The sequence below is a fragment of the Malaya genurostris genome, chromosome 2 (assembly GCF_030247185.1).
Source record: "Malaya genurostris strain Urasoe2022 chromosome 2, Malgen_1.1, whole genome shotgun sequence".
NCBI classification, from domain to species: Eukaryota; Metazoa; Arthropoda; class Insecta; order Diptera; family Culicidae; genus Malaya; species Malaya genurostris.
This window is the reverse complement of record NC_080571.1, coordinates 21333900-21346598: the sequence shown is the minus strand read 5'-3', so window position 1 is coordinate 21346598 and position 12699 is coordinate 21333900. Positions and strand designations below refer to the sequence as shown.

Genomic DNA, 12699 nt, shown 5'->3' with positions numbered 1-12699 from the left:
TATTGGAGTATGAATCAAAGGCATACGTAAGAAAATTAAACCGAGAAGAGTTAATGCAAGATTCAAGACGAACATTCTACATACCGCATTTTTCAGTTACAAATCCAAATAAAATTCCTCGAAAACCGAGGCTAGTGTTTGACGCAGCCGCAATTATAAAAGGACAATCCTTGAATTCCAAACTACTTTCAGGGCCTGACGCAACTACGTCTTTATTAAGTATTTTAATTAGATTCAGGGAAGGGAAACTTGCGGTTACTGGTGATATTCAGGAAATGTTTCACCAAGTTAAAATTAAAAAGGACGATCAAAACTCTCAACGTTTTCTGTATAGATTTGCAGAAGAAGAGGATATGTGTGTGTACGTCATGCAAGTAATGACTTTTGGTGCAACGTGCTCACCGTCGTGTGCACAATACGTTAAAAACCAAAATGCCATTAAATTCCAAATCGATTATCCAAAGGCGGTAACTGCGATAATTGAAAACCACTATGTGGATGATTATCTCGACAGTTTCGATTCAATAGATGAGGCTAAGGAAACTGTGGGAAATGTAATAAAGATTCACGCACACGGACATTTTAATATAAGGAATTTTGTAACAAATTCCAAAGATTTGAAAAACTCATTGTCTGAAGACAAAATTATGCATAAGGAAGAAATCGTGCTAGGCGATGACGAGCAATCTTATGAAAAGGTTTTAGGTGTCTATTGGAACGTCGTCGATGACACCATAAGATATCGAGTAAAGATGTCAGACTTACCTGAATGGCCTACTAAGAGACAATTACTATCCGCCAGCATGAGCGTTTATGACCCATTAGGTTTGATATCTAATGTAACAATTAAAAGCCGAATATTGATCCAAGACTTATGGAAATTAGGGATCGGCTGGGACGATAAAATCCCCGAACCAATGTATATGGAATGGAGCAAATGGGAAAAGCGAATTGACAGTCTAAAAGGAATCAAATTTCCAAGATGTTATTCTTATCTCTCAGAAGGAGTAAAAAGAGAGATACATACGTTTGTTGACGCTTCGGATAGAGCATTTGCAGCGGTTGTTTATATGCGAACAATATTTGATGACCGAGTCGACGTAACCATAATAGCTGCGAAGGCCAGAGTCGCGCCAACTAAACTCTTATCAATTCCCAGACTGGAACTACAGGCCGCGGTCTTAGGAACTAGGTTAACTGAAACCGTTTTAAAGAGTCTGCGACTTAAGGTAGAAAAGGTAATATATTGAACAGACTCGACGGTAGTCTTGTCCTGGATTCAATCTGATCCCAGAGAATACAAGCAGTTTGTCGGCCTAAGAATCAGCGAGATTCTAGAATGCACATCGATGACGCAATGGAGATGGGTGAACTCGAAGAATAATCCAGCCGATGAAGCTACAAAATCAACAGAAAGAGAATCCATATGGAAGAATGGTCCAACATTTTTGAAAGAAGATGAAAAATTGTGGCCTCTTAGACCGATCAAGTTGAATACCAAGGAAGATATAAAAGTAGTGAACTTAGTCAAAGAAACTAATTTCACGAAATTTGAATTTATAAACATCGATTGGTGTTCGAACTGGAAACGTGCTGAACGAGCCGTAGGAAGAATCCTGATTTATGTCGACATATTGAGATCAAAAATTAAAAATGAATCTTACGAACGGATCGTTACAAAAGAAGTTTTAGATCGAGCAGAAAATATTATACTACGAAAGGCACAGTGGGAAGCGTATCCGGATGAAATGAGAAAATTACACTCGGACTTTCCGATAGATAAATCAAGTAAAATAATAAACTTAACGCCATTCTTAGATACAGATGGATTAATGAAGTCGAAAAGCAGGATCGAAAATGCAACTATGCTTCCGTACGGTACTAGATATCCTATTATATTACCGAAGAAGCATCATGCAACTTATTTGATATTACAATTTTATCACGAGAAATTTTTTCACTAAAAAATGGACGCAGCAATTGCTGCAGTTAGACAAAGGTACTGGGTAGTTGACATTCGAGCCTCGATGAAAAGGACAAAAGGTGCATGTCAAAGGTGCAGGAACGAAAGAGCTCGACCTAATCTACCCAGAATGGCATCATTACCAATATGTCGGCTGAATGCGAACGTAAAACCGTTTACCTTCACCGGAGTTGATTACTTCGGTCCAATGACAGTTTCGATTGGAAGAAGAACGGAAAAAAGATGGGGTGCGTTGTTTACTTGTTTATCAACACGTGCTGTTCATATTGAAGTAGCGAATAACTTAAGCACTGACGCCTTTTTTGTGTGTCTGAAAAATGTAATACACAGAAGAGGAAAAATTTCACAACTTTACAGCGACAATGGTACCAATTTCATAGGTGCAAATAACGAATTAAAAAAGATTCAAGAAAGGCTGGCAGGTGATGGAATAGAATGGTTTTTCAACCCGCCATCCGCTCCGCATTTTGGTGGAGTATGGGAAAGAATGATAAAAGAAGTTAAAAGTATAATGCCTTCACTTCAAACAACTATGCCTGAAGATATATTACGAAGTGTGTTAATAGAAATTGAGTTTATCATCAACAGCCGACCGTTAACGCATATTCCTATCGAATCAGAAGATGATGAAGCGTTGACGCCAAATCATTTTTTATTGGGATGCTCAGGGGAGGCCGAACCAAATTTAAACGACGTCTCAAAGGCAGAAGCTACTCGACAGCAATGGAAAAGAGTGCAGCAAATTACGAAAGAATATTGGTGCCGATGGGTAAGAGAATATTTACCAAACCTCGCTAGGAGACCAAAATGGCAAGAGTCATCGACCTCTCTAAAGCTAGGAGACATAGTAATTTTTCCGGATGAAGAGAGAAAAGGAAAATGGATAAAGGGTCTCGTGGTTGAAGTACGACGCGCTAAAGACGGTATAATTAGGTCCGCCGTCATAAAAACACAAAAAGGAACAGTAGTAAAACCTACAGTTAAATTATCGGTGCTAGACGTAAAGTCTAGTGAACCAAAAATAAGTACCGACACTCAAGATGAAGTGGAGGTCTCACAAATGGAAGGAAACAACCAACAGAAAATTGCCATCGAGTCTAGTAACAAAAGACCAACCCGAAGACAGAATACAAAATTGAAAAATATTTGTTTGGCAGCCTTAGCTTTGATGATGATAATATGTCAAGCATTTGGAACCATTGCTCCTGGATTGATTGCATACGATTGTGCGAATCCGGAGATAAATATAACTACATATTCGTTGCTGGACGTAGCACCATGTTTTCCACCGACAAATAATTTAACGACAATAGAAGTTCCAATACAAGTTTTACAAAAAAATGCAAAAGGATCTGCTCATGCGTATCAATGTAAAGTCATCTTGAAAAGATCTATACGACATTGTGGGATGCATTCTCACACGTCGGACTATCAATATGGCTATTCTCATTCGGTTAAGGAATTCACGAATGAAGAGTGCAGAATAACTCACTTACTGAATTCAGTACGTTTGACTCAAGAGACTAGAATTAACGAGGTCAAGAGAAACGGAACGACTCATGGAGAAGTACTAATAATCGGTCATGTACAAGGAAGCTCGTGTAAGGGTGGAATTTACCGAACACCATTTTACACCTGGGTAGACGCATTGGTTTACTATGAGTATGCAATTTCATTGTACGACTATACAAGTTCTGTGGATTATGAAAATGATCAGATAACACTACGCAACGGAATAGTTTGTACATACTCCCAAGGGAAATGTTTAGACGGGGAACAAGGATATATGACATGGGATATAAACGGCGATAAACGTTGCGAAGACGATGAATTCGAAGTAATTTATCAAGGAATGGTAAATAAAACTGTGGATGCTGGTAAGAAAAGAAATACGCAAGCCGTGTATAGCGCTATTTCAGACTCACATGTATTTTCCGTCAGAACCAGAGATCCAACTCGTATATGTGGATACAATGGTTACAAAACCGATCATCCGAGAATATTGATCCTAGAAGAAACAGAATTCAAATCGCCATTCAAAAGACGTCCGAATGGAAAAAATTATGACTTGTTTACTTACTTTAACTCAAAAATCACGCTAGTAGAGAGCTACATTGGGCAAAAGTTTGAGGAAATCTATAATACAATTATGACAGAAATGTGCAAGGTTGACAAGACAATAATGGAGACAAAACTGACTCTAGCTCGGCTCAATCCAACGGAGTTCGTTTCAGGGATAGTGAAGCGATCTGGATACACAGCTGTTGTAGCAGGAGAGGTTTTACACATTCTGGAATGCAAACCTGTCTATGTCACGCATAGAACAGCGGAGCGATGTTATCAGGAAATCCCAGTAAAGTATAACGGGACTGAAATGTATTTAGCTCCAGTTTCAAGAATCCTTCAAATGAGGGGAACCGAAATAGATTGTACACCAATTCTTCCTGCGAAGTATATGTTTGGCGGAAGATGGTATACTACAGATGGTCGTTTGAGAGAAACGACGTCGCCAAATAAATTAACTACTGACATAGTCACGACGTGGACGTATACGCCGCTACCAAGCCTAATGCAAAGCGGAGTTTATGATGCCGATAGCATTGAAAAGATGCGTAATATGATTTATGATCAAGGAGAAAAAAAATGTACTTCATAAAATTTTAGCGAGTCAACAACCAAACCTACAAGGATATAATTTTGACGCCTTAGTATCGGAAAGAGTGATAGAGAACGCTCTGAATAGATATTGGGAAAAATTAATATCTTGGACGACATGGCTGGGAAATTTAACTTCTACATTCTTAGGAATTTACATGATAGGGAGAATATTGAAGTTTGTGGTAGACACAATAATGCATGGGCGTATATTGTACGATATTTATGGATTAGGGTGGCAGTTAATTGCTTCATTTTGGGATTCACTGACTACTTTCTTGTCTCATAGAAACTCGTTGCGAAGGTCTCAACAAGAGGCAGATAGGAACGAAATAAATAACTCAGGCGAATGTGAAAGCGTTCAAATAGAGGAAAGAAGAACTGCACCATTATATCCTACATTAACGAGAAACGATTAATATCAGCCACGGTATTTTGTAAATCGATGTGGTGGATTTACGGGGGTTTGAAATGTGGCTGACAGTTTCACCAGCGTGCCTAGATTTAAATCCCATACTAGGATTCTAAATTTAAGCTAGCGAGAAATGAAATCTCCCGCATCGTCGAGCTCCCGGGTTACGACATCGAATCATAAAATCCGTTAGAAATAAGAGCAACGACCGATGTCGTCGTTTAAAGGGCTAAAATAAAATAATGTAAGCACTTATCTCGGGCAGGGCTATGACCTCCTCGAAGAAGGAAGGAATAGCATAAAACACATGCCTCGAGACAAGTGAATGACCTCCTTGAAGGGAGGAGAAACAGCTGGATTTAACTTGTCATAGTTGGGATCGCAAGCTGGGCAATGTAAGGAAAAGAAGGAAATAAGGGGTCGTTGAATGCCTGTGTTCTCTCTCTTCCTTATAGCATAACCACGCATGCGCACAAGCCTAGGGAGGTAAGAAACACGAAATTCAGGCTTATGCGCAAGCGCGGAATAAATTAAGAATTAACATTAGACGTAAGTCTGTTCTAACTTGTAGTATATAAGCAAAATTTGTTAATTAAAGTAGTAGTAGCAACTCAAAGGTTAAACTGTATTTTTTAAAGAAAGAACGAGCCCCACATTCATAAACACCGGTACGGTATTTTTGTCATAACTAGTGTTTTGAAGATATGAATCCATCTACGACTAACTGAGCTATAAGTGAAAAAATTGAGACGCAGCCGCAAAACTTGTTATATATTTTCTATCTACCTGAAACAGTATTCTTCTTCTGAAGAAAACAACGATCTTTTCAATCTCTTTCCAGTTCGATAAACTAGCAGATAACAACTCCAAAAGTAACAACCCGGATGACTCACTGAACCTTCAGGATCTGGTCAATACGACCGTCTACGACCTTCAAACCCAAACCGATCAATATTTGGCTCCAAAACAACCGCTTCCGATTTGGAAACACTATCTAGAAGAAGTCTTCGAAGGCATACCGGAAGCTCAACTGGATCTGAACAACGATCTGATCTTGACCAGCAATGCCGACATCTACTATTTACAACTACTTGCAGACTATCTATCGCGAACTCCGCTGGTTCACATCGAACTGTTCATCTGGTGGACTGTCGTCGAAGAATTGATTCTGCACACAACGGCCGAAATACGCAGGTTGCATTACGACTACTACAAGGTAACTACCGTAACCGAAGGATACACCCCACGATCCCTGTACTGTGCTGGAGCCGTCAATAAGCTACTCGGAATGGCTGTGAGTTATGCAATATCCGATCAGAATTTCGTACAAGACATTAAACCAAAAGTGGAGACGATGTTGCAGTATATCCAGGATGCCTTTGAAAGACTGGTTCGCGATACCACCTGGATGGACTGGAAGACCAAGCAATCCACGCTGGAAAAATCCAAAGCTATGCGAAGTTTAATCGGGTTCCCCGAGTGGATTCTGCAGGAAAAGGAACTGGAAGAGTATTACGATAAGGTAATTTATTTTTATGTACTATATTGAGTAATTCCATCACATCGTTGCTTCGAACTTGTTACAGCTGGACATTAGCGATACGCAACATCTGGAAAACATGATCCAGATTATTCAATCAAGAAACGTCAAACAGCTCCGACGGTGGCGTCTGAAAAACGTTCTCAGTTGGGACACCGTCCCGACAAACGTGAACGCTTTCCACACCTTCCAGGACAACGCCATAAGTGAGTATCGGTCAAATATATTTGACAGGGGCTAACCTCAACCACTATTTCTATTTCCCCGGAGTGCAGCCATTCCGATTGCCATTCTACAGTATCCTTTCTACCACCTGGGTCTAGAGTAAGATGTTAACTCAATGGGGCACTATTTTCACCAACAATCACCTAAATTTTTTGCGCACTGACAGCACCGGAAAGCACCCGTGACCGTTCGAAGCGAACACCTGCAATTGCTTTAGCCGACGTTTGCAGGAAAAACAATTAAATTTATTCATTTGATGATTCCGACAATTTCAGAGCACTGAACTACGGAGCAATCGGAACGATACTAGGGCACGAATTAACACACGGGTTCGATGATAGCGGTAAGTGACGGTAATACTGCTGCATCCGCCATTTTGTTTCGGTAACCGTTTGAAACAATTCCAGGCCGTCAGTTTGACAAAGAGGGCAACCTGAAGCAATGGTGGACCAACAGTACAGTTAGAGAATATGTCAACAAAACTGCCTGCTTCATTCAACAGTACAGTGGTTATTTCATCGATGAAGCAAACGATTACGTAAATCTACTACGAGTTATTCTAAGTCAATGATGTCAAGCTTATGAAACACGTGTTTTTTTCTTCAGATCGATGGAAAGCAAACTCTCGGTGAAAACATCGCCGACAATGGTGGAGTTCGGGAGGCCTACCACGCCTACCGAATCTATCTGCAGCACAATGAAAAGGAACCGCTTCTGCCCGGGTTCGAAAACTACACCCACGAGCAATTGTTCTTCATTTCCTACGGAAATGTACGTTCACATTCTGGTAATTTCGAAAAAAAATGCAGTCATTAAAACGTGCATTTCTCATTCCTCAGCTATGGTGCGAATCCCACACGGTATCGGCAGCTAAGGCGGCTCTTGATGATACGCACTGTCCAGGCTGGATTCGGCTCAAAGGAGTTCTTAGCAACTCACAGGAGTTCAGTCGAACATTCAACTGTAAGCGAGGAAGCCAGATGAATCCGGCTACGGACAAATGTCAGATTTGGTGAAAATCAAAGTAGCCAGGATTCTACGGTCAAACAGTTTTAAGTGGATTTAACAATGACGGGTTTCATAACTAAACTGTACGTTTAGTGTGTGTGATCTAAGTGCAATGAAATAATAACAACAGTGAGTGTGATATGAGTGCAATAAAATACTAGTAAACCTTTTTTCGAAGTACTGTTATTAAGATGTTTGCCTTTAAATTAACACTTTCGAATAACTGTAACCCACAGCATGGCATGGCACCGATGTAAAGAATTTCTTAGCTCTTTCTTTTTTTTGTCCGCACATCTTTCATTGATTTCAATCCAACGGAGTTCAGGACAGTCAAGACAGGTGGGTTCATGCCATCCGGCATTAAACCCACAGAGTTAGTCGCGTCCCACCCCTACATGATAAAAGAGTTGTGGCATGAAGCCAAATTAGACCAGACCACGGTTTTTGATCGTTCACTATGAATCGGCTGTGAAGTCTGTTGAAACAGAAAGGTTTGATTCATCTAATACCAAGGCTTTACGTTGTACTCAACTATCATCCGAATGATGAATATGATTTAGTTTATCTGAGCCTGAGTTTTAGAACTGACTTCTGAACAAAAATGTAATTCCTAAATTCCGTTTCATAATTCAACTCCTGAATTCAGTTCCTAAATTCCGTTTCAGAATTCATTTCTAAAATTCAGAACCTGCATGCTAGAACTAAATGCGGAACTGGGAATCTGAAACTAGATTTTGGAACTTTATTCATTCAGTTTCTTTTTTTCAGGTTCGCAATTCAAGTTCAAAATTCAGTTCCAGAACATCTGAATCTTGAGAATAAGTTCAGTTTCATAGTTCTAGAACTAAATTCATGAACTTATTATTCTAACTGCATTCCGAACCAGCATTTTGCAACTAGATTCGAAGTCTGTTCCTGTCTGTTTTTCTTGAATTCAGTTTCTGAACCCTGGTCCAAACTTTCGGTTCTGGTGTGAATAAATAAATGATGGCGAAAAGTTTTCAACAGCTGTAGAAGATGTTCAACGCAACAGCATGATTCTTTCTCCATATCATCAGAAATATGATCAGGAATTTATGATTAAACCCTCCATAAATAACTCAAAACGCCTAATTTTGATTGGATTCTGAAACTGAATTCCAACACTGAATTTTGGAATCGAATTCAGAACCTTGATTATGGTCCAACTAAAGTCTGGACTTATTTTAGGTTTAGAATTTAGTTCAAGAATTTCGTTCCAGAATACAGGTTCAAAAGTTAAAACTAAGACTCTGGAACTGAATCCTTATTCTAGATTCTGGAATTAGATTTTTGGAACTGCTTTCTTGACTTGAATTTAGTACCTTAAGGGGCGCGTAGGGTCTAACACTTTTGAACAATCATTTATTATTTTCTTCATATTTTCTTATAGTAAAACATTTGAAGAATTTTCTGTGAAATTTTCAAGACTATTGGAACGAAACTCTGGAAGTTATGGACCTTTATCTATGGCTATCTCATTCTACGAAGAAGCAAGAGCTCGGAGCACAGGCCCAAGATTTCTACTTCGATTGATTTCAAAACTTGACAAAACATTCTTGAAATGTTTCGTTATAATAAATTATAAAAGAAAAAATATGATCTTTTGAAAATGTTAGACCCTACGGCAGGGCCGGTGAAAGAGGTGGGTACGGTGGGTAGCATTAGGTGGGTAGCATGGTTCCAAAGGTGGGTAATTACCCACCTGAAATTTCGACCAAAAAACAATTGAAATAATAGCATTATTCATAATAATAAGAATATTTTTATTGTAATTCGGAATAATAAATAAAATCAAAATTACAGAATGCTAGTTCTCAAGGTAGAGCAAGGATGTGACGATATACCGAAGAAAGGTGAGACGTGACAAGGGTCATTTGAGCAAACAGAAATCTTTTAGTAACTTAACTTTTCCCTTCCAGCAAAAGAATCACTCGGATCTCTGAGATACCGGAAAATACCGATAAAGGTCTTTTACTCTTTACATTCCGAACCGGCAAAAGAAGAATGCAGTAGTAAGTAGAAAGTAACAACTTTTGGTAGCTTTGCCGGAATAGTAAATAGTAGAAGACCTTCATCGGAATTTTGCGGCAGATGTTTAAGGTCGACTCCTCTTGTAAAAAGTGAAAGTTAAGTTACTAAAAGATTTCTGCATGATGAAATAAACCTTGTCACATCTCACCTTCTATATCTTCTTTTGACGTAGGACTACGTTTTTTTTATTCAATAATATAATATAATTTTAAGGTACACTGCTTAAGCTCTAAGATGCCAAGGGTATTTTCTAATCGTAATTAACCACTGACTTGAAACTAGAATAGTATCATTAGGAAATGTCACATCGGGGTCGCGGATTCTAGAAAATTCAGCTTTCAGGTGGCGATCAGCAGTGGCCGGTGAATTGAATATAGCATGAGAGTCTTCCAGATGGCGTTGGTAAATATCTATGTTGGCCGCATCATTCGGTCCGTGTGGGTCCGCGGGAAACATCCCCAGGCTACGAATACCCGGCGGGTGGCCCGCAGCCTGGTCATCGACTGGAGCGGTTCTCCGTTGTCGGTGATGGTGATGTTACTGAAGAGAATGAAAGAGAAGTAAATATTGTGAAAAACGAGGTAAAAAGGGGAGGTGGGAACAGCATGTCTAAATACGACAGAGATCTAATTAGTTGCCATCGAAATGGTGAAGAGCCGGAGGAAAGAAGAACGAAAAAGTAAGTTACAAAAAAAAAAAGATCTTGTTAGTTCCAATAAAGATGGTGGACAGGGACGGGGATCGAGAGAATCGGGCGGATAACTACGTTTTTGTTTTCTATACCGGTGTTCAAACTCAAAATACTGAGAACCGTACAAACAGTGTTCATTTTTAATTAATTTTCCATATCATGACACGAACTGCACTAAAAGTATTTCTACACTTTGATTAGAGTAGATTATTCTATATCTGTAAAATCATATTTCAGATAATTCGAGATCGAAACTTTCGTTAGTAACGAAAATCTTTGTCATGGTTTCTTTTAACAAATACGACAGTTTCGTATATATACAAGTTCACGGTTTCCATTGAATGTCTGCGTTTCAATGAGTTTGTTCGCTTTTAAGAAAACCACTCATACAAACCAAGATTCTGTATCGAATAAACTTGAACTCTGTGTGGTTCAGAAAAGAAGTAAAAGTTGCTAACACATCGTTCAAACAGTCCAGGAACTAACCAGAAAAACATAATTTCATGTGCAGGCATATTTTTTATTCATCAACATTATCATCTTCAAATGACATACAATCGTTCTAGCACTTTATTAATTTTTCAATACCATCCTTATAGAATGATTTGCGCTGGTCTATACATCGGCTTCCTCGGCTGGATGAGGAAACAGATCGTAGCCCAATTCGTTTAATTTATTCATTGACTTATGGCACGGCTTTCCCAGTCTGAATGCTGGTATGACTCCGGATAAAAATAGTGGATCCATGTTTCGTCCACTGTTTCATACCAACGCATTCCATTTTATTGCGGCAGACTTTTGTTAATTATGAGCGGCCGTGTTCGAGATCCTTTTGGAGAAGATTTTTTTAGGCGCAGATTTTCGTACAAGATCGTAAAAGAACTTCCAGTTCATGTGCTAACGATCTCAGCATATCTAATCTCACGAACTTTGATTTTGCGTTCATATATTACGTTAATCAAAACCTCTTTTTTCCGGTTGACTGCTTCATTTAGCCACGTTCAAAATCAAAATACCACAAACCTTCATTTTTCTTGGATCCTAGCAGACCCTGTCAGCTTGGAGCGAAACCAATCTTCAGTTCAGTAACGCCATCGCACGGCATCACATTCAACATATCATGTCAATTGTATGAGTGCGCAGCCCTGCTATTTTGGCGCGCACGAATTTGACATTTATCTCCCCTGCTTCTATGTTTGAGATTCGATGCGGACTCGCCTGGTGGCGACATGCTCGCAAAAAAGGATGTTGCCAATGATTTGTTCGGAAAATGTGAGAGCTGGATATCTTGTTAATATGATGTCTTTAATCCTAGTGAGGAAAACACTTCTCAAGCTATAGCTGGGCTTGAGCGTTTTTTCCTTTAAAAAGTAATGTTTTAGCAACACACGGAATTCGTTATTTCGATTTTTCATAAATGAATTAGTAACGTCACTTATATGTCGATAGATTCAGTGTTCGTGGTGCTATTGATGTTAAATGTTATTTGAAGGTTGGTACTTTGAATTGAAAACAAAAATTGGTAGTGATTTCGAAACCAGGTTAAACCTTAGATGCGAAATTTTGTTTTAAAACTAACCGAAAACTCTTCAAACTTCTAATTCACGCGTTTCATGAAAAGTTTTATAGAATCAATATTTTATTTAAAAAACGACTAAAGTGCAGAGTGATACATATAGGGATAAATATCATTTCCATTAGAATAGAGAAATACTTCAAAATAGTAGGTCGTTCTCCGCAGTATGAAAAATTACCCACCTGGGTTTAACATGTTTCACCGGCCCTGCCCTACGGACTCCCTGGAGTAATTAATTGTTTCCATTGATTTTATAGACAAAAACCTTTAAACGCGTTTTCCTCGAAAGCAGGTTTTGAAAGTCCGTATCCATCGTCATTCAAAAACTACTGCACTAATTTTTTTCAAATTTTGCACACACTTTCTACATTTAAAAAACCAGACCCCAACGTTTTCCTTTTCGTTGTTTGTTACTTTGGGGAGGTTTAACAGTTACAAAATGGCGGATTTTTTCGTGAAAAATCGCAGCTTTCACTTTGTACAACAACCAAAAATTAAAAAAAAATAAAAAATAATCAAACAGAAACGTTGGGGTCTAGAAAAATTTCTACTCTAA

General features: G+C 38.8%; 1 protein-coding gene across 1 annotated transcript in view; it reads left to right on the top strand.

Moving 5' to 3' along the window:
• The window catches only part of LOC131427110 (uncharacterized), a 54383-nt gene that overhangs the window by 30058 nt on the left and 11626 nt on the right, over positions 1–12699 (top strand). Inside the window, exons 9-15 of the mRNA XM_058590034.1 lie at positions 5893–6573; positions 6638–6797; positions 6867–6915; positions 7092–7159; positions 7224–7354; positions 7423–7587; positions 7656–7828. Coding sequence (XP_058446017.1) covers positions 5893–6573; positions 6638–6797; positions 6867–6915; positions 7092–7159; positions 7224–7354; positions 7423–7587; positions 7656–7828 — 1427 coding nt within the window. The remainder of the gene's footprint in view (positions 1–5892; positions 6574–6637; positions 6798–6866; positions 6916–7091; positions 7160–7223; positions 7355–7422; positions 7588–7655; positions 7829–12699) is intronic.